The 22334-nt window shown below is 38.1% G+C and overlaps 2 protein-coding genes across 2 annotated transcripts in view; both read right to left on the reverse strand.

Moving 5' to 3' along the window:
* Positions 1-2700: 2700 nt before the first annotated feature.
* Positions 2701-4787, reverse strand: PLD6 (phospholipase D family member 6). Its single transcript, XM_044657571.1, has 2 exons — positions 4235-4787; positions 2701-2939 (listed from the first exon to the last, which is right to left on the reverse strand). The coding sequence occupies exons 1-2, from the start codon at positions 4785-4787 to the stop codon at positions 2701-2703; spliced, it is 792 nt and encodes a 263-aa protein (XP_044513506.1).
* Positions 4788-11339: 6552 nt separating this feature from the next.
* FLCN (folliculin) overlaps positions 11340-22334 on the reverse strand; it is a 33353-nt gene continuing 22358 nt past the window's right edge. Inside the window, exons 8-12 of the mRNA XM_044661660.1 lie at positions 20664-20777; positions 19632-19755; positions 17671-17802; positions 17427-17532; positions 11340-13171 (exon numbers count right to left, since the gene is read on the reverse strand). Of these exons, the coding sequence (XP_044517595.1) occupies positions 12970-13171; positions 17427-17532; positions 17671-17802; positions 19632-19755; positions 20664-20777 (678 nt within the window). The 3' untranslated portion in view covers positions 11340-12969. The remainder of the gene's footprint in view (positions 13172-17426; positions 17533-17670; positions 17803-19631; positions 19756-20663; positions 20778-22334) is intronic.

The raw sequence follows: 22334 nt of genomic DNA on the forward strand, positions 1-22334 counted from the left end.
TATGTCTTTTCAGATTTACATTTGGCATTTGAACAATGTGGCTAGCCCAATCAGTGATAAGAACATGATCCATGAAAGATGGGCTGAACACTTTCATAGTGTTCTCAACAGATCATCATCAATCAATGCTGAAACCTTTGACTGTAAGATTTTGAATGTCATAGGCTCCTCCCATGAGTGGAATGGCATTTAAAACCAAGTTGAGAAGAGAAGCTGAATCATGTCAAGTGCAGAGAAGAAATCTCAACTAACAGGAAAATAATTTGAAGAGCAATGAGCTATCTTATAAGTGATTTCAGAAAAGAGTGGGAAAAATTAGAGTATAAATAGTGCTAAAACCAAAGGTGTTCAAAATGACTGACCAATGAGCCTACTTTTCTCATCTTTATGAAATTTTTATGGTAATATCTTCATATGCAACAAGAATCTCCTTAATGAAAATACAGGGACTATGCAGGCTTTTAAAAAGTAATTTCTACAGTAGACATATCATAATTAAATTAAAGTATAGAGAAAAAAGATTCCATTATATCTGTTGATTATTAGAACTATATATATTTAACTCATTCTATCCAGAAAGGCTCTCTGCCAAGACTTTGTTATGCTTATAAGCAGCAATAATAATATAAGCTTATAAGCAGCAATAGTGAGCTCCTTTAAAATTTGTTTTTAAATCCTTACTTTCCATCTTAAAATCAATGCTGTTTTGTTTCCAAGGCAAAAGAGCAATAAGAGCTAGGCAATGGGGGTTAAGTGACTTGCTTAAGTCACACAGCTAAGGAGTGTCTGAGACCATATTTGAATCCAGGACCTCCTATCTCCAGGCCTGGCTCTCAATCCACTGCACAACCTAGTTGCCCCCTCCAAGATTTCTTGATAAATCCAACCAGATGTGGCCTTCTTATTATTAATATCAAGTGAGACATAATGAGGGGAAATGTACCACCTGACTATTTTGTCAGTATTTTCCTGTAAAAGAATGATTCCCTTTTGTAGAGAAGCCCTTTGATGAAATCTACAACCACTGAAAAAAAAAAAGAAATCATCCTAATAATTTATACAGGAAAAAACTAAAGAAAAATGCCTACTGTCCAGACTATTATATGTAGTTGGATGGCCAAATTATTGATTATGTCAATACATATCTGGGACAAAGCGAGTTTTGCAGAGATAGATGGGCCAGAATCTTGTAGAAGAATAGACTGAATTCTATCTTGAAAACCTATGCAAGTCTTTCATCAAAACCCAGAGAACTTCCTGACACTGAAAACTCTCTTATACCATTGTCTCCAGGCCTTCTAAATGATTACTGGAACACCACAGTATTCAAAGAATCACAGTTTGGATTTGGATGCAACAGGTAGATGCATTGTGAAAATAAAGTCATAGTAAATTATGCTTAAGAACTGGCATAAAGGATAAGCCAAAGACATCTTAAAACTACAACAGTATCCATGAAATGAAACAGGCCTGGTGAAAGGCCACCAGAATTCTGAGTAAATCCTCTATGGAGGGTTTATAAGAGAAAAGAAACAAGAACTGCACAGAGTGAGAAGGCATGGATGGGTTATGATTTGCACTAAGAGCACAAATATTTATGAGAGCAAGATCATGTGTAAATATACACATGAATAGAGGAAATAATTTAGGACTTTATTGGAACATTTTAACAATCTTGTTTTAGATACTCACAAGTGCAATGCCATTTAAAGATAGCTTTAAAATAATACCTATGGAACTTATAATAATATGTATACAAGATAGGATGAAAGGCTCCTTTATGCCAAAAGGAATAAAGGATTGAAGACAAGAAAAATCTAAAAGCTTCTAATTTTTGTCTCTCTTGATACAGTCCTCCAAGATTATTTGAAAACTCATGATTTTCCCAGAGCAAGAAAGATAAATTAGCACAAGCCCACATGTGTTTTCCAATGTAATGGAGAGACTCTTGCTAGCTCTTTAAAAAAATAAGAGCACACTGCCAAAGTGAGAATGTATATAAGAAGAAATTAAATACCTAAATTTTAACTAGCAGCCTATTTCAGGCTCCTATTATTTACTGCCATTAGCTAAATCATGTTCTAGTAAACATGGTAAAGAAAGACTGAAATGTTTGCTTATACACAAATATATTTTAATAATATATCTTGCAAGGTTGCACTTAATTCTCTTTCCCCTACCATACGGAATGACTACTGTGGTAAGCAAAGGATAAGTAGTGCGATGATCCAAAAGGAGAAACTTGCTCATCATATGTACCTTTTTTCTCTCCTCTTCTTGTTCCTTTTTATACTTTGGATTCAGGCCTTTGACCTTTGAGTACAATCATGGAGGTATACTCTTAGCAGAGCTGAGCAAACTAATCATATGGAAAGAAGTATGTTCATAGGGGAAGACAGAAAATCTCAATTGAACACAGAAATATAGTTCAATAGATTTCTGTAAACAAATAAGAATTAAAATGTTAAAAATTGTTGGGCATTTCCTTTGTTTCCAAAAAAAATCGATGCTATTAAAGTTTTTCCAACTGAAGAATAGCAATGAACATGTTAGATGGAACCTCACCATAATACAACTTACTATAGCATGGTATTCAGGATAAGAGGTCTATCTTCAAATTGTCCAAGGGACCCCACTGTAAGTTGTTTTACCTACAACCCTAAGGAAAACATTAGAGTAGGACTTTGGTTTTACTTTGCTTCACTTTCTCTGAGGGAAAAAAGTATAGTTTACAGGGTTGAACTCCTCCCAAATACGTTCAAATTCTTCCAAGAAAAGTCTCACATACTCTTCATCCTCAACAATTAAAACATTCTCTCTATTGTTCTGAATAGCTTGTGTGGTCCAGTTGAGAGAGCCAGTAATAAGCATCTTCTTATCCACAATAGCAAATTTGTGATGCATGTAACCAGCACCTTGATCATGTCGTACCTGGATACCTGCAAAAATGGTAAATTTTTTTTCAATAATGCATCCTGAAATAAAGTCATTTCAGAATTTCCTTACATACCAGCACTCCAATCTCAATTGGGCAATATACTGACTTTTTCTTGGTGGAGGATACCTTACCAAGAGTGTGATGCTAAGTAAAAGTCAGCCCAGTTTTTGAACTCCATTTAACTGGAGTCCACTACAAGCACAACTGTCTCTCCCCCCACCCCCTATATGGGGTGTTTCTTCACTGTATTACACATTCTAGAAGGGGCATGTGCAGGTCTCAAAGTAGAGAGCTGTCCAACAACAGAATAAATCTTAACAGGTTGATATAATTAACAATCCATTTCTTAAATTATCCCCTTCTTAAACACTTAAGGTATCTAGTACACAGCTGAAGAGAAATAAACAAAGATGGGAGATAATAATTTCAGCATAATAAACCCACTGATTGTCTCTAATTATCTTTAGTATTTAACTGACAATATTTACCTTTTAACCCCAAATAGTTTTTGGCAAACATGAGGCGGGAAGAACAAAGAAGAAAAAGTTAATTACTAAACTGAGATTTTTAGATCCTCAACTGGTCCTTATTTCTCTCTGATCTAAATCTTACTGATCAAACAAAAAGTCCCATTCCAACAATTAAAAGTACTCACATTTAAAAAGCTATTTGTACCAAAATCTGACACTGTACCATGGCACAAAAATCCATGTGTAATCTCTCACACACTGGTAGTACAAATGAATTAAGGGGGCTACACAGAGAATGATTGCAGAAACTACTACTATGGATTTTTCAAGGGGCTTTTGGTAAATTTTGCTTCAGGGAAAAAAGTCTACAGGACTGAACTCCCAAATTCGTTCAAATTCTTCTAAGAAAAGTCTCACTCTACTCTGGGTCTCATTTTTCCTTTCCCATAGCAGCTCTATGGTAAGTCCTAATACATTTATAATAAAGTATATGTATATATAATATGCATGCACAATTACATGCTTATCAATATCTATTCGTAATATGTATGCCATGCATGCATGCATGCATGCATCTATGTATGTGTATCTACAGTGTTCTGGAAGTCTTCAACTTCATTAAGGTTCTGAGAACATCCTGTACCCAGTACATATATCTCCAATAACCCTGGCACAGAGTTTTCGAACCCCAGACAGTCTAAACCGGATGGGCGGTCCCCACCCCGCCTCCACCACGAGGCGTGGGCGTGGGCCCAAGACGTGAGCTTGGGCCAGAGCCCGGGGTCCCAGGCGCGTGCCTTCCACTCTCCGCGCAGCTGCTACCTACCAGCTTTGCGGAGGCGGCCGATCTGAGAGCCGTTGAGGGCCATGTAGTCGCAATCGGTGACCACGCGGATGCGGACGCCCTGCTGGTGCAGCAAATGCACGGCGCGGCCCAGCTGCGGGTTGGAGAAGGCGAATAGGCAGAGCTCGAGGCTGCTGCGGGCTGACAACACGTACTGCAGGAGGCGGCTCAGGGAGCTCTCCCCGTGCGGGAGCGGGCATAGGCAGCTCGAGGCCGCCGACGACGCTGTAGTCTGGGCCGCAGCGACCGCGGCCGAGGCGGCCGCGCCCGCCGTCGCCCCAGGCGACCTCCGGCAGTCGGGCCCAGCAGCTGTGGGCGCCGGCGCCGCCCCCTGAGGGCCTCCCTGCCGCTGGGCCTGCAGCAGGGCCTCGGTACAGGTCACCTGTGAGGGGAAGAAGAGCACCTCTCGCCGCGGGGGGCGATGCCGCCGTCGCCGTTGCTGCCTCAACCAACCGACCAGGAAGCCCAGTGTTTCCAAAGCCAAGCCGAGACTCACAGCCGCGAGGCCTAACGTCTGCCAGCGCAACCGCCACATGCTCCAGCCCAACTGCGCCTGCGCCAAGCAGTGGCGCGCAGACCTTGCGGGCGGCTCCTGTCTCGAGGGCCAGTGATCCAGGCCCGGGACTGGGTTAGTGGCGAGGGCAGCGCTTTTGCCCCAGCGCCTCAGACACCGGCCGAGGCTGCCGGGCTCTGCTCCCAGGGTCATAGAGGGTAACTACTGCCTTATACCCTCAGGGGAGACGTGAAATATTTGCTCCCTAAGGGTGGAAGAATGCAAGATATGCAGTCACCCGCACAGCCTCCTCCAGGCACTTTCGGAGAATCTGGTCTTGGGGTCTTGCTTCTCTGATCAGGAAATGTTGGAGTTTTTTTTGCGGGCTTTGCCACCCCAGCACTTGGCATTGCACTTTGCGAGGCTGGCTGGTTGGTTTTCATGAAGTGAGCAAAATCAAGCGAACTTCCGGGATATCTTGTCTTTGTGCTCTAATTTCTCATTTACTCGCTTCTTTAACTGATGAGAGTCGCAAATGGTTCATCCTTTTTTAGCCTTAAAATTTTTTTTGGTTTTATCTTTTCATTAAAAACAAACAAAAAAATCTTTTACCTCCCATGGTTCTGCCCCACCTGGCCCCACCCCCACTTCATCTTTTCATTTAAAAAAATTGTTTTGATCTCTACTCTGATCTTGTTTGTTTATTTTTTGCTTTCTACTGGAATGATGCTTTGTTCCCTTCCTCCTTTAGGAGCACATTCAACTTAAGTTTCTCTTAAACATCGCAACAACATTAGAACTATTAATTTGCCTCTGAGATGCAGGTATATCACAATTTTTTATATGCAGTATCTGTATTGCCATTATCTTACCCCCCCCCCAGACTTTATTATATACATATATCTTTCCAAATGCCTGCAGAAACGATTTTTAACATTCGTTTTATCCATTATGGTCTGTAAATGCATATCTGCTTTGCTATACTTTATGCCTTTTTTCTGTCAAAAGTCACCACCATCTTTCCAGGGTCTCGGGTTCCTAATCTCAGCATTATCCTAGTTACCTCATTTCTCTTGTTAAATGCATCTATGACATGACCTTGCCAGAGCTCGGACCTGCCCGAGAGCTGTAGTTAAAATAGTTGCTGGATCCCACTGTTAACCACATTTTGTAAAAGCAACTTAATCCTCAGAAGCTCTCCTCCAATTAATTGTTTTGCAAAACAATTTATTTAACTTCTGTGCCTTCCATGAGGCTCTTCTGCTTGATATATATTTAAACACCTAGAGGACACTCTTACACTGGATGCTGGGTGATGACCCCAGATTGCAATTCCTTCATTAAAGGCCAGTTGTTGTTGCTACCTTGGTAATCTTTCATTCAAACCGACACTCGAATACCTCATATCTATCCAATAGCTAAATCCTTTTCCTGTCTCACATAGTTGACCCCCTAGTTCAGACCCTTTTTCTGCTTTCCTATATTATTGCAACTTTCTGATTGTTCTTTCTGGCTAATGTTTTTCTATGTCCTAGGCCTTCCATCCTACAAATTGCTACCAAAGTAATTTTCCTGAAGTGCAAATCTGACCATGTCAAACCAGGGACTTCCTATTGTCCTTAGCATCAAGTATAAAAGCTTCTGTTTAGCTTTTAAAGTCCTAACCAACCTGCCCTGCCCATATTCTTCAATCTAGCCAAAATGTACCTTTTCTCTGTTCCTCCCATTCTCTATGCTGGCCAGTCCTTGACCCCTGTCCCCTTACTTCCCCCTCACAAAAGTCACTCTTTCCTTTCTAGATGTAGCTCAGGCACCATCACCACCTGCACCAACCCTTTCCTGCCCCTCAACGTATTTTATATTTAACTACTTATTTTTTGTATTTATTACCTTTATATTTTTGCTACGTGTGTTTTTATGTATTTGTTGCCTCTCATAAGAATCTCTAACAGGAATTGTTTCTTTCTCTTCCCAGTGTCTAACACATCATAGGCACTTCATAAATACTTGTTAACTAAATGCCTTCATGGTTCAGCCCAAATAAATTTTTATATAAAGCCTTTGGACATTTGAAAAGAAAGTGTTCTTTGACTTATTTAAATTACCTCCCTATTACATATTAGATATTATATTTTCTATTACTTTTTAATATTATTTAGCTCTTTCATTTTAAAAAATCCTTTTGCTTGGATTTATCATATACTGATGATGAAATATTAATATCTCCCATGATTTTTTAAAATCTTCTTGAACAGCTGGGAATTTTTGCTGCAAAATTATTAGGTGTATATTTAAATAGATAACAGTATCATTTTGTATCAGACTTTTAGCATTATGTAATACTCTTCAATTATATATTTTCTAGTTTATATTCCATTTTGATATTGTCATTTCCAGTCTTTCATTTTGATATTTATATTTTTGACTTAAATGTGTTTGCTATAAGCAGCATATTATTAGATTCTACATTTTAATCTATTCTTTAATTCTTATACATTTTACTAGAGAATGGCAGGCACAGTGCTAACCACTATTTAGACTAAATTGTTGAGGCTATTTTGTCATTTGGTGAATTAATCCAACTTCAACTAGCCCAGTATATGTAACTGGACCCAAGCCTCTAGGCCAGAATATATTTCACACTCCAGCCATCAGTCATGTTGCTGCCCTGATTTTTTCTACTTGAAATGGCACCTAGAGCCTGCCCCAGAGAAAATAATGTTCCAAGTCCCCAAGGGAAGTTAGTCCACCCAGCTTTGAACTCTCAACCTGAGAGGAGCTGTCTTAATTGATGATTACAAATTCAACAAGCCCATCATATCCAGTCAGCCACCGACCACCAGACCAGACCATGGCTATCTCTCTGGGCAAACTGCCCTACTATCAAGCATGTAAAATGATCCCTCCCCAACCCCTTCTCTCTTTGTAACTCTTTCTCTGATCTCAGAATCAAATCAACACTATTATACTTTGTGGTGGCTCCTTATTACCTTTAGGATTAAATATGAGCTCTTTATATTGTCCTGCTTATCTTTCCAGCCTCTTAACACCTTACTCCTCTGCTTTCTCACTGGCCATCTCCACTTTATGCCAGCTTGTACACCTTCCTCTTCCTACCCCTTCCCACCAACTTTCCAGCTGCTTTCCATGCTCATTGAACAGTAATCAAATCAGTACTTGGAAAAAACATGTAATGTTCTATAACTTAACTCACCAACCCTTTTACTCTCTAGTAAAAACACCCTTTCCTGGTTGTCATGTTTCTCTCTCTATATATATTTTTTCCCTGTTAGAATATAAACTCTTTGAATTTAGCAGATGTCTTGCTTCTTCTTTTTGTATCCACAGCACCTGACACACACTAAGTACCATTTTTTATTCATTCATTCTTCACACACTGCGGTTAAGTCAGAATGTCTGTGATGTTATTACCCACATGGCACTACATCCTCTAGCTCAGTGAGGGTGAACCTATGGCAAGGGTGCCAAAGATGGCACATAGAGCACTCTCTGTGGGCATGGGGCTGCCCTCCCCCACCAGAGTTCATTACTAGAAAGGCAGAGGGACTCTGATGCAGCTGCTCCCCTCCCCCTCTCTATCATGCTTGATGACATTTTTTCACTTCACCTGCCCCTCTGCCCAGCAGCCCAATAGGAGGACTTCCTCCCTCCCCTGTGTGGAGTAAGGAGTGGGGCAGGGCACCCCTGGCACTCGGTCTGGTGGGTGGGGTGGGCATAGCACTCTGTGGGGGAGGGTGGCATTTCTTCTCTAAAAGATTTGCTATCCCTGCTCTAGCTCCATGCTTTTGAACTAGCTGTCATCAAAACCTGGAATACTCTTAGAACACCTCCACCCCATAGAATTCTTGGTTTCTTTCAAAACTCAGCTCAAATTCAAATACCCTGCAAGTTTACTTTGTATCTGCTATATTTCTCTTCTATAAAAATGAAAATAACAGTCCCCACACAGCCCTATTTAGGGCATTTGTAAGGAATTTTATAAACCTTAAAGTGCTCAAGTGGAAGCTATTATTAGAGGTCTTATATAAACATTTATGTATTATGTGTAAATCATACATATATACACACACACTCATAGATAATATATACACAAAATTGCTTTTGAAACCTTTAGTGATTTAGCTAGTAGCTTTGTAGATTGACCTGTTCTAATTTGTAAGCTTGTATCTTTTGCCTTTTGGAGTATTGTATTCCAAGATCTCTACTTGTTTTTTAGAGGTCTTATATAATACTGACTGGTTCTTTAGTACTTGAAATCTTTCTTTCTGGTATATTTTCTTAGTTTTAAAAGCTCTGCATTTTGGTAATGGCATTCCTGGATTTTTTTCTTTGGGAATTTGTTTTAGATGATTAAATGGGTTCTATTTTAATTTTGCCTTTTGATTCTAAGAGTTTTTACTCATTTTTTAAAATGCAGAGTCCAAATTTTTTTAATTGTGGTTTTCAGGGAGTTAGATGATTCTGAGATCAGTTACTTCTGATAGATAGTTTTCTTATCTTTTTTTCAATCTTTTGATTTTGTTCTAATATTCTTGCCTTGTGGAATCAATGATGTTTGGTCCATTTGAATTTTTATAGACTGTTACTTGGGCAAAGTGTGCTACTTTCTATTCTAAATGATTCTTTTAATTCTTTTTGTAAGATATTTTCATTTTTAACCTCTGCATATTCATGTAGTCTTTAGATTTTTTTTTTTTACTTTGAATCAGTACTTGCAGATGTTGCAGTTACTTTCTTCTTCTGGACTGTATTATAATTTTTTTTTTTTTTTTTTATGGTTGGTGTCTTTTTCTGTTTATTCATTTCTCCAGTCTCAGTTCCTGAATTAGTTTTTTGTCAGGACCGAGAAATCCTTTCCCAGCTTCATGTCATCAACCCTGTTTCATTTCTAACTGAGATGCCCAAGTTCCTGGGCTGACCACTTCCTGAAGTGTCTTCACAGAACAAGTGATGGTAGAGTCCTTGCATATCCTTTCCCAAGATCTTTGAGGTTCAGAACTGTTATTTGTAAAAATGATGAAGGCAGATATTAAAAGGGAAATTAGTTATTTTAATAAAAGCCATGCTGATAGAGGTAAATTATTAGACCACATGCCTGGTAAAAACTCATCAAAGTTACCACACGGGCATTGGGCAAAAGGATTCGCAGCCCAGCGGCAATTAAAACCATTGTCCATCTTCCTTGTAAAGCAGCCTCTAGGCTGGGGAGAATAGGGAGAGGATTAGGCGAGAAAAAAGAGCGTTTCTGATGTTTTAGTCTATCTGAAAAATTTAGAGTCCGTCTCCTCACGTGGTTGGCCAAACTGTTATTTGTAAAAATGATGAAGGCAGATATTAAAAGGGAAATTAGTATTTTAATAAAAGCCATGCTAATAGAGATGAATTATTAGACCACGCGCCTGGTAAAAACTCTTCAAAGTTACCGCCAGTGCCCATCCTCACTACGTAGCCACAAGAGAGACCGTCTCAAGCCCGACCTCCGAATTTAAGGTGCCCTATACATGGGGACATCAGAGACATCCCCATGTCCAAAACCGGAAACCCATTGGATCACTGGGAATGTAGTTTCAAAGTTCTCCACATGTCCACAGGAAGTTTGTAAAATACTACATATCTTGATGCTCAATATTTCCAAATAGAACCCCAAATGATTTTAAATAAGACAGAGCACTGGATCTTCAGTCCTCAGTAGAGTCCCAGGACAGACTTCTTAGTAACTTACTGCCTCTGGAAAAACAGAGCCTTGTTTACAGGGGTCTCTTCTGTCTCTAGGGTCATTATGGGAGATTCCCATTCTATTCACCTCAATTGGTACTGGCCTTTTTTGTGCAGTTCAGCAGTGATGAAGTTAACTTACTGTAGTTTTCTCATATCTCTTTGCTCATTATTCTGTCTGGTGCCATTATAAAGTTTTTGTTAAAGTAGATGTGTATAAGTTGTGGTTCCAACAAAAGTTGTGATAACATTTCAGGGAGTTATCTTGTGTATATCTATGCAATATTCTGTCTTCCTTAAAAAGTTTGCTATAACTGGAAATTATTTCTGTGATAAATTATTTCTTCACTTCTGGCAGCTTGTAGCATTTTTTTGGTAATATTTAAAGAATAGGAGTTTAACTATTCTCTCTGTTTTTGGTTGTACTAGCATTTGCTTTTCTCATCCTAAATTTCCATTCATTTTAATTTTCTCAGTCTTTCTGTTGTATATTTCAGTGGGCCACATAAAGAACTTGACCTTCAATCTTACCACTATTTCTTGAATCACTCTGCTTATTAAATATCTTGAATTCAAATTACCATATGACTAGAAGTGGCCGACTATTCCATCTCCTCAGTTTCTAAAATACATGCAGGCACAACCCACATACTCATTGTCATTTCAGAATATTGTAATACATTAGTATCTCAATATTCTAGGCACTTAAGACTGTTGCAGAACAAGTGTAAATCTATTTTGGCAGAGTAGTTTCTTCATCTGGGAAAATGAGTTAATTGGACTAGATGGCTAAGGTCCCCCTTCCAGTGCTAAATTCATAATCCCATGGTTTTGTTTTCATGACATCAATTAAGGACATTTGGCTAGACAAGTCTTTATTGACCTATCTGTTAAAGTTAAATACCCTGTCCAAATCATCTCTTGGTAATACTTCTTTTGAGACAACCATCTTCTTAGATTTACATGCTTTATATAAAATTAATAAAAGTCTATTTTCTCTCCCACCTCTCTCTTCCCTCACTGAAAAAAGTATACTCCAGCAAAACAACTTCCCAAATTGGGCATGTCCAAAAAATATATAATAGAGATGTATTTACAAATTTATTAAGAGGCAAATCATTTACAGTTGGTATCTTGAAATGAATAACTACACTTTGGGAAAGAGCTCCCAAGATTTTAATTATTTAAATATTTAAGAGTTTAACCTACTTTTCATAAGCTGTTCATAATAACACATTGCATTGCTGAAGCCAACTATGTTTCACATACTAGTTCAAAAATACTTCTCTTCTCCACTTTACAAAAATACATCTTTATTGTGTTTTAATGCTTTAGCATTATAGAGTTAACGACATAAAAACTTAATTTTCGTGTTAAATATAATTTAAATAAACACCAACAAATCCCCCCTTAGATAAATCAGCAAAAAAGTTGTTGCAAAATCACCAAGTCTTGTTAGAAATGCAATTGCAATGGGTTGATGAAATTTAAAAATCTACCATAATCTTGAAATTGCTTTTAGTTGTTATTAGTCAAGGCTTTAACAAGTTCTGAAGGGCAGAGTGATTATGAAAGGTCAGAATCTAAATGCTATTATTAGGAACTCTAATTCACATTTTCTCAGGTTGGGAAATTAAATGTCTATATTTAACATTTAGGCAAAAGTAACAGCTTTATATAAAATAATAAGCCTCTTCAAAATTGGAGGTCACAGGTTATTTTCACATGCAACTACAGAGAACCCTAGCTAGAGTACATTTGCAAATGAGTGTCTTTAGCTTGTTGTTGGGTTTCCATTCCAAAAATAATTGATTACCTATTTTTCTCACTTCAAATAGAATTCGAATCCATTTAAGGATAAATAGCTGCTATAACTCTACAAATCTTTTCCAAAGACCCAGAGCAGCTCTCAGACTCAAGATTAGATTACTAAAAATGGTGAGGGAACTGAGGAAACTCTGGATGTTCTCTACCAAACTGAAAAATCACATAAGTCTCGCTCAGTCTTAAATTGGAAGTGTTGAAAAAAAAATTTGTAGCAAAATCTGACCCTAACTTCAGCTTTTTTCTTTTCTAAAATTTGAAATGAAAAAGTCTTTAGCACTAACAAATGTAAGTTTTTCTTATAGTTTCTCTCTCCATTGCCCCATTAGGAGATGAACTGATATGGATAAGAATACAGTTGTTTATATTTTCCAATGTCACTGTGTGGGTGGGCTGTTCCTTTTTTAAGTTCTGAAGAAAAAACAGGATTAGTTACAACTACCACGTGGAGGCCAGAAATTAGGTTTATCTGTGTACATTTCTGGGTGGAAAATGTCTAATTTCTGAGCAATTCAAAGATTAAACTTATAGTTCTCCAAGTGGAATTTGTGGACAATTATATTTTGTGATTCAAACAATGATGTGCTGTGGACATGTTAGAAAGGGAAATGAATAACATGATCCCAGGAGACAAAATCCTGAGATATACACTCCCACCATGCCATCAGTTTCGAGATTCTGAGGAAGTAGGGCTTCGAACAGTAGACATGAGGTGTGATTTGTAGGTCTTGCTTAACCCAGTCATCCAGAACTTCAGGAGTTTTACATTATCTTCCTCAGCTGCTCCCAAAATGCTTAAAAGTTTCTGGGTGTCCTCTTTGGGCCGACTGTCCACTTTGGTGAATTTGAAAAGCACCTTCACTTTGCTAGGTAAAACAAAACACAATAATTACGGTGTTCAAACCCCTCCTACAGAAGCCAAAAGAATGAATAGCTAAGAGTGTTCTGCAAGTATCTCTAGTCAGACAAGACTCTATTTTATAGCTAAGATGGAACTCGATGGCTCCAAAAAAATGACATTCTAAAGAACAAATGATGCACAAAAGTTTTAGAAGTACTCATTTGTCAAAGTTTACCCTATATGTCAAGTCTAAAGTAGAAAAACTACAATTTAGTAAGCAATATTTTCTTAAATGTGAGAAACTGGTTTTTCCTAAGCATAGTACTGTGTGTTAGAATCACAATCAGAAAACCTAAATAATATCCTTTACCTAATATGAAATGACCATAAATGAAAACACAAAGAAGCAAATTACCTAAGTAAACAGGAATCCTAATCACTTTAGTTTATGATTTATGGTCTACTAATTAAAACATGATTTCTACAAGAGAAGTGAGGCTGAGCCACATAAGCCAATAGCCTCTGCCTTTTTAACTAATATATTCCAGACATAGTTTTTTACTCTCTAGCAAAAATATTAAGAAAATATTCATGAAAACCCAAGCTATATTTTTACCAAGCTGCCTCTTTACTTTAATGAGAATACTTACTGCATGCAACACGAACACCCTTAGTTCTTTCAATACATTCCTAAAACTTTGTCAACATCATTAAATCTTCTCTCTTCCTTTCTTCCTTTCTATCAGAAGAAAAAAACAGAGCTATCTCACACTACAGCTAATTTACCCATTTGCACCTTTGATGACCTTATTTCTGGTATCCTCCTTGTTTCAGCTCTCTCATACATATTAAAACTTTCTTTGTCAATTCTTAAAAATCCTCCCCTTGTTAGTCCATTAGGGTACTCTCTCTTCCCCTCTACAGGGTAAACTTAAAAAAGAAAAAACCTTTGATGTTATTTCTTTCCCCAACTACTCTACTAAAACTACATTTATCTAATTATCAAATACGATGGCCTTTTTGTAGTCCATATCATCTCTAACCTCAATACAACTTTTGACACTACTGACCACACACTACTAGAAAACCCTCTCTTCTTCAAACACACAGGCACATGCCTGTTTTTCCTCTCTTCCTAACTGTTCTCTCTTTTCTCTACATTGCTGGATCCCATCTTCTCTAAAAGATAGTTTCTCTCTCTCTCTTTTTAGCGAAATTCTTTGAAAGAGTAGCCCACACTTCTTTCCTGTCCCTCTTTTTTTTTTTTTTTTTTTTTTTTTTTTAAACTTTACCTTCTGTCTTAGAATTGATACTGAGTATCAGTTCCAGGGCAGAAGAGCAATAAGGACTAGGCAATTAGAGTTAAGTGGCTTGCCCAGGATCACACAGCTAAGAAGGCTAGATTTTAATCTAGGACTTATTCTATCCATTGAGCCACCTTTCTTTTAAACCTCACAAAATCTGGCTTCTAGTCTTATCATTAAACTGAAACTGATATCCAAATTTTCCAAAGATCTCTGAATTGCCAAATCTAATAGCCTTTTCTCTATCTCTCTGCAACACGACACTGACATTACCTTCTCCACTCTTGATTTTTTGTGATATTGCTCTCTAGTTTTCCTTCTACCTCTCTAATCACTCCTTTCTCAGCCTCTTTTGCTAGATCATTTTGTATATCACTTACGACACAGCTGTACCATAAGGCTCTGTCCTTTTCTTTCTATACTTTCACTGGGTGGTTTCATCAACACCCATGGGTTTGATTACCATTTCTATACCAATCAATTTATCAACAAGTTTTCATTAAGCTCCATGTGCTCTGAGCTCTCTAAGGTCCCATCAATACAAAGACAAAGAAGGAAACGATCCTTAGCCAAGAGATGGGAATTTTCCTGGGTTCAAACCTGGCCTACATACTTCCTAGCTGTGTGAGCCTAGTCTTTTCCATTCTTCTGCCTTGGAACACAATACTGATTCTAAGATAGAAGGTAAGGATTTAAAAAAAAAAATTAATGGTAACTTTGGAAAGGGTAGCTTTCAGTTGAAGATATGGTCTGAAGTCAAATTGAAGATTAGAATGAAAAAGGAATGGAAAATAAGATAGTATAAATAGCTTTTTCTAAGGGTCTGGCTGAGAGGAAAGAGCTAGGATGATAATCTGAAGGGATTAAAGGGTCTAGGGACAGAGGAAATAGTCATATTTGAAGGCAGGGAAAAGTAATGCTAACATCTTCAAAGAAGGGAAGAGAACCCTCGTGAGTAAATGGTGAGATGCAGGATGTGTCAATCTCTTTGCAGGGCTAAGAAGGAACAAAAGAGGAATCCACAAGATTTGAGGAAAATAAAGAATTGGAAATTTGAGGGAGGAGCAAAACGAATGCTGAAGTCCCCTAGTTTAAGGCCAGGAGTTAAGTTTGCCATTTGGTGTTGTCTTTGACTCCCCAAATTTCCAATTGATGGACAGATCTTGTCATCTTTCTCCCATTCACATAACCAACTTATTCAGCCCCTCATTACCTTTTACCTGGATGACTTCATCTCTCTGCTTCATCTTTTTCCCAATCTCTACCCTATACACTTGCCAAAGTACAGCTCTGAGCATGTAATTCTCCCCCAAAAAAACAAACTTCAGAGGCTCCCTATTACCTCCAGAATTAAACATTTGGCAATTAAACCTCTTCACAACCTGGTCTTTCCCAACTTTCCAGTCTTCTTACACCTCATTCTGTTCCTTGTACATTACAGTCCAACCAAGTGGGCCTGCTGATGCCAAATGGCCCATTTCTGTGCCTTTGGACTGACTATATACCCAACTCAAAGCCACTTTGAACGGGCCTTTCCTGACTTCTCCCCAGCTCTCTTTTGATCTCAAAACTACCTTGTCTATATTTTGCATATTCTTATACACGTACATCTCTGTCAGAACATAAGCTTCTTATGAAGAGGTATTTTCTTATTTTTGCCTCTGGATACTTGGCACAAGATCAAGCCCAGAGTAGGCAGCTCATAAATGCTCACTCATTGACCATCATCTTGACTTCTTAATGTAGGTATACTTCTAGGAACTGTAACTGGTTTTCTTTATTTTCTCTCTCTACTCCTAGATAATCTCATTTAATTCCACAGTTTCACCTATATACCTCAGATGCAGGTGATTCTCCCATGCACATCCCATGTTCTGAGTTCCAGGAACATATATGATCTACCTTCCAGGAAATATTCCCTTGAATATCCTGATAGTACCTCAAATTCAACAAAATAAAAGCTGAACTCATCATCTTTTCTCCTAAAACTGTTTTGTTTTTTGATTTCTGTCCATGGCAGAGGTGTCAAATTTGGGCTGAAAAACAAATGGCTACCAGATTAAAATGGAATGAGGAAATGTTTAACAAAATAAAAAGCAGTACAACGTTAATTTGTGGTTTTCCAAGTCAATATATATCCCTCAGGGCTCCATTTCTATTTGAGTTTGACACCACTAATCTAAGGTATTGGCATTCATCCTATGTTTATAACCTTGGGGTTATCTTTGATTCTTCCCTTCCTTTCCTCTCAACTCTCACATCTAATCAGTTAACAGATTGTCCATTCAATCCCTGCAACATTTCTTCCATCTGACTACTTTATTCCCACTTCCATCATCTTATTACTCTATTACCAAGTACTTAGGAGTAGCCTCCTTCTCTTCCCCTCAATTCATTTCAAATATCCTTGGTCACAATAATCTTTGTTATACATAAATTTGGTCATACTTCTCCTCTCCTTAACAGTCTCCCACAGCTTCCCATTGCCTACAAAGTAAAAACCTAAACCCACCTGGCAAACATCTGTATATTCTTGAGGAACTCTACTTTCCAAACTTTACATCCAACTGAACTGTATGCTTCGTCCCTGCCAACCAGAGGAGCTCTGTGCCTCTCTTCATACTTTTCTCTTTGCCTAAGAGTCCTCTCCTCCATTACCTATTTGTTGAATTCCTGCTCATCTTTTAAAAGTCTTACCAAAATGACACCTCCTCTAGGAAACCTTTCTTGATTTTCCTATCTTCCCACATAATGACTGCCCTTCAAACCTCATCTAACACTCTCTTTTGTAAACTCCTTAATGCATTTATGCAATGTGTATTTGGCTACTTGTGTTGGTAATTTATCCCTCTCTAGGCTATAAACTCCTTGCCAGAGGAGGATATGCTTTATCTAAATTTTCCATCTCTTCTTGAACCTAATACAATGCTCTCTACCCAGTAGGCACATAATAAAATGTTTATCGTGTCATATTACTTCATCCACTCTTCCTTGAGGCAAACGAGGCATTGATCCACAACGTCCACTGAAAGGTTCTGATTGGTGAGAGCAGCTTCAATTTTGTTCAAGATAGTGGGTCCAACTGGCAACAGGGACAGACAAAACAAGAATCAGAACCAACGATAAGAAAAAGGGGAAAATATATGAATAAACATTCTCTTTATTTTCCATAGCATGTGTTTTTTCTTATGAAAAATGAACATTTCTCAGAAGTTCCTACCTCGATCAGTAGCTATGGGGCCTCCACTGGTGACCACAAACTCATACTTGCTTAGAGACTGATCTTCATCACATGCAACTGGATAAACACTGGAACAAGTGGCTGTGTGGACCTCAACAATGACAGCAAATTCTGTGGCAAAAGAAACCCATTTCCCTGCTCAGTTATTTGCTTCTCATAATGATCTAGGGTGGCATAGGTGATGGACTAAATCAAAAGACATGGATTTGAGTTTTCATACCTACACATGCTGCTTGGGATTGTGGGCATGTAACCCATCTGTACCTGTTTCCTCATCAGTAAAATGTGACTAACAATGCTTGTACCTTCTGACCCAGAGTTATTTTGAGGAAAGTGCTTTGTAAGTAATAATAATACTTCAATGCATCTCTGCTACCACCGATGAGGATACTCCCCCTTCCTCCCTCCTACCCCACCAAAATCTGCAGCTTATCCCTGTCATCCTACTCTTACTCTGTATGACTCTTGCCCATGTCTTCCCATAACATATCTGGAGGAGCAAGGGAGGTCTATGCAATGTCCTAGGTGCCTTCCATTCAATCTTTCTACTGTATATATAGTAATAGCACATGGACTCTATTTCCCAGATGTCTTACAATCTAGTCAAAAGGTTTTTAAAAAGGAATAAAAAAGTATTTCCTGTATTTCCCCCAAATATACTTTAATATAGAGGGTGACTAGAAAGAAGGAATACTATCTGAGACCCCTAGAAATTCAGAAGAGAGAAAACCCAAGAAAGTAGTGAAACCCTATAGCCTAAAATTTTTATCCAAAAAGACCCTCAAAAATACCAGAACACAGTGTATGAAACCCATGACTGGCCTATTGCTTGAGATGATTTTATTTAAAAGAAAAAGGATTATTTAAAAAAAAAAAGAAGTTGGGACTGTGTTTATATATTAAGAAGGTATACTATAACCATTCTGGAAAGTAATACAGAACCATGCCCAAAGGGCCATAAACTTATGCATATCCTTTGACCTAGCAATATGACCACTGGGTCTGTATCCCAAAGAGATCATATATATGGAGAAAAGACCTACTTGTACAAAAGTATTTTAAGCAGCTCTTTTTGTGGTGGCAAAGAACTGGGAACTGAGGGAGCATCCATCAATTAGGGAATGGCTAAACAAGCTATTGTATATGGTTGGGAAAGGAAAACTACTGTGCTATATGAAATGACAAGCAGAATGAGTTAAAAAAAAAACTTAGAAAGATTTATATGAACTGATATAAACTGTGCAGTGCCCAGCCCACTAGTGCCCCACCACCTCCTCCTGCTGCTTTAGCCCAGACAGGAGAGGGAGAAATGGAGGGGAGTGGCTTGAGTGCTCTGCTGGGGAGGGAAGGTTGTGAAAGGGAAGGATGCACCTCTGCCCTAGTCCCTCTGCCTTTCTAGTAACTAACTCTACCAGGGATAGCCTGGTACCCACAGAGAAGTCTCTGTGTGTCATCTTTGGCACAAGTGCCATAGATTTGCCATCAGGAGTCTAACCTATTACCTGCAAGACAGGATCCCAAGATAAGCTCAAAGAAAAAAATGTTATTCGTGGCCAAAGAAAGACTGATGGAATTGGATTATAGATCAAGGCATGCTATTTTTCACTTTATTCCCTTTGAGAGTTTTTTTTATCATGTGTGATGTGTCTTTTTTCACAGCATAAAGAATATAAAAATGCATATTGTATGACAATACTGGTATAACCTATATCAGACTATTTACTGCCTCAGAGAAGGTAGAAGGGAGAGAGGGAAGAAAGGAAATAATCTGAATTGCAAAATGTCAGAAAACAGTTCTTGAAGAAGAGAAGCTTAGCTGATTAAAAATCCATTCTATGATGAAGGCCCAGAAGTCAACTTTTGGATTCCTGAAATAAACATACAAGTTCCATAAATGAGATAAAGGAGTATGTCTCCATGGGCTAATGATAGAAACTTACCAGAGGTCTGTATGTAAGATGGTATTTGAACATGAGGACTGAGTCCAAGAAAATTACATCGATATGCCTCCTCATACTGACTACTATAGGGGATAATTCGGACACAACCTACAGGCAGCATGGTCTAAAGATGAAACAAACAGTGATTATGAACAAAAGAGCAGAACTATGTCATGCTCTTCATATTTTCTGTTATCCAAACCTTATACATACTTTCAGATTCAGCTGAAATCCCTTCTCCTTTGTGAAGTTTTTCCAGAATGCTCCAGCCCAAGTTTCCAAAGCCCTTGCTGTCTGTACCATTAACTTAGCATTTAATCATAACATTTCAATTCAACAAAAAGCTCATATATTTATAGTCTTGAGTTATTTACTTTTAGGTATTTACATATTTAAGTTACTTTTCCTTTTCTATTTCCTGACTAAACTGTCAGTTCTTTGAAAGTAGGGACTATGTCATTCTAGCTTTTTTGGTACTCTTGTAATACTGTAACATGCATATAGAATGCACTATTTTGTGTCCACTGATTTAAATAACACTTAGATGGACTAGATTGAAGTCTTTTTAAGGATATTTTCTTGTATTCTATATGGAGTCTTAAGTCTTTTTTGAATAACAGACCTATAAAGGGGCTGTTAAGTAGAATGCCAGGCCTGGAGTCAGGAAGATCTAGGTTCAAATCTGGCCTCAGACACTTCTTAGCTGTGTGACCCAAAGCCAAGCCACTGAACCCCATATGCCTATCCCTTGCTCTTCTGTCTTAAGAGTTGTTATTAAGACATAAAGTAAGGACTAAATAAATAATAGACCTAAATTTTTCTGAAAAATATGCAAGGTACATTTTGTGTGATAATACACATAATAACCCAAATTGAAATGCTTATGAGCTCCAGGAGAGGGAAGGGAAAAATGGAAGGAGACAATATGGATCATATAACTTTGGAAAACTTATGTGGAATTTTTTTATTAAAATGAAAAATATGCAAGGGATTAAATAAAGAGGGACAAAAGAAATTCAAAGAAGGTCTTACCCGAAGAACATCAAAAGCCGATTGGACAAGATCCACATCTTGCCCTTTCCAAATGACCTGGTTTCCCATTAGCACATGCCATGCCAACATACGAAAAGAAGGTGCACCTAAGACCTAAAAAAGAAAATATAATGCTTACTAAGTGATTCTAAAATCTTTTCCCCTTCCTTATTAAGTCCATTCCAATAACATTTCAATGGGTAGAAAGTTTACTAAACCAGGAGCTAGAAACTGAATGAGGGTCTTCTAATTTGCTGTAACATCTTGGATAAGACATTTTACCTTTCTGTAAAATGGAGATAAGGGGGCAGCTGGGTAGCTCAGTGGATTGAGAGCCAGGCCTAGAGACAGGAGGTCCTAGGTTCAAATCTGGCCTCAGACACTTCCCAGCTGTGTGACCCTGGGCAAGTCATTTAATCTCCATTGCCTACCCTTACCACTCTTCTGCGTTGGAGCCAATACACAGTATTGACTCCAAGACGGAAGGTAAGGGTTTTATAGGCATGAAGATTGAATGAAGTAACATATAAAGAAAATGTTTGTCCTGGGTTCAAATTGGTCTCAGATGCTTCCTGGGCAGGTCACTAAAGCCCCACTGCCTGGTCCTTACCACTCTTCAGCCTAGAAACCAAAACTTGGTATTTAAAGACAGAAGATAAGGGTTTTTAAAAAAATGAAAAAGAATGTGTTTGCCTACTGTTTATGGAACCGATTACTTTGTTACATTTTGAATATCAAAGTTCTATCCCCAGACAAGAAGCTTTCAAGGAATCATCAGATAGCATGCATTTTGTGTGTGTGTACACACACACACACACACACACATCCATCCATCCATCCATTCAGACATGAATGATTGCTTTAAATTTATAAATGGGCTATAAGACTTTTCCTAAACCCTGACCAAAAAAAAAAAAAAAAAAAAAAAAAAAGGTTTCAGTCCTATCTACCAGTCATCTCAAAGGCTTTAATGTAACTGTACTTCAAAATTAAAAAAAAAAAAAAAATAAGAGCTGCTTTCTTACAGTGCTATTACTTCCCAATGTTGTAACACCCTATAACCACTCCCATCCCTCTACCCTCTTGTAGAATGCTCCCTTATAATTAAATACAGATAATGAAGCAAACCATCATTGGACTTTTATGAGCTACAGGGACCTTAGCAATCTAGTCCAATTCACTAGATTAGAAGATCAGAAACAAAATTTATGATTTACCCAACCCAAGTCACACAGCTGGAGAGCAGCAGAGCTAGGAACAGAACCCAGGTCTCCAGACTTGCTATAAAGCATGCTTTCCAACTCTAATAAAGGTATATCTTTAACATTTTATACATAGGTGGGTCACACTTGGATAAGTCCCCTTTTAGTCAGTAATGAGTCTAGGTTACATTCAAACTGGTAACAGTTAGGCATATGCATATGCTAGAGAAAGCATGGCATAATAGGAAAAGCCCTAGAATTAGAAAGATCTGGGTTTAAATCCCACTTCTAACATCAGATGTGGGATAACCTCTCTGAATCTGTGCTGCAGTTTTTCAAAACTATTTTCATCAATTCCCTTATCTATAAAATGAGACATCAGGTGCTGTTGTTTAGTCATTTTTCAGTTCACCTTGCCTCTTTGTGACCCCATTTGAGGTTTTTCTGGCAAAGATACTAGAATGGTTTA

This window comes from Gracilinanus agilis, chromosome 1 (genome assembly GCF_016433145.1).
Source record: "Gracilinanus agilis isolate LMUSP501 chromosome 1, AgileGrace, whole genome shotgun sequence".
In the NCBI taxonomy this organism is placed as follows: Eukaryota; Metazoa; Chordata; class Mammalia; order Didelphimorphia; family Didelphidae; genus Gracilinanus; species Gracilinanus agilis.

Bases quoted from the DNA above. Each gene is read 5' to 3' on its own strand.
- PLD6 (XM_044657571.1), bottom strand. From the start codon at position 4,787: ATGTGGCGGTTGCGCTGGCAGACGTTAGGCCTCGCGGCTGTGAGTCTC. The intron at 2,940-4,234 runs GTAGGTAGCAGC...CCATTTTTGCAG, and splicing joins CGGCCGCCTCCGCAAAGCTG to GTATCCAGGTACGACATGAT.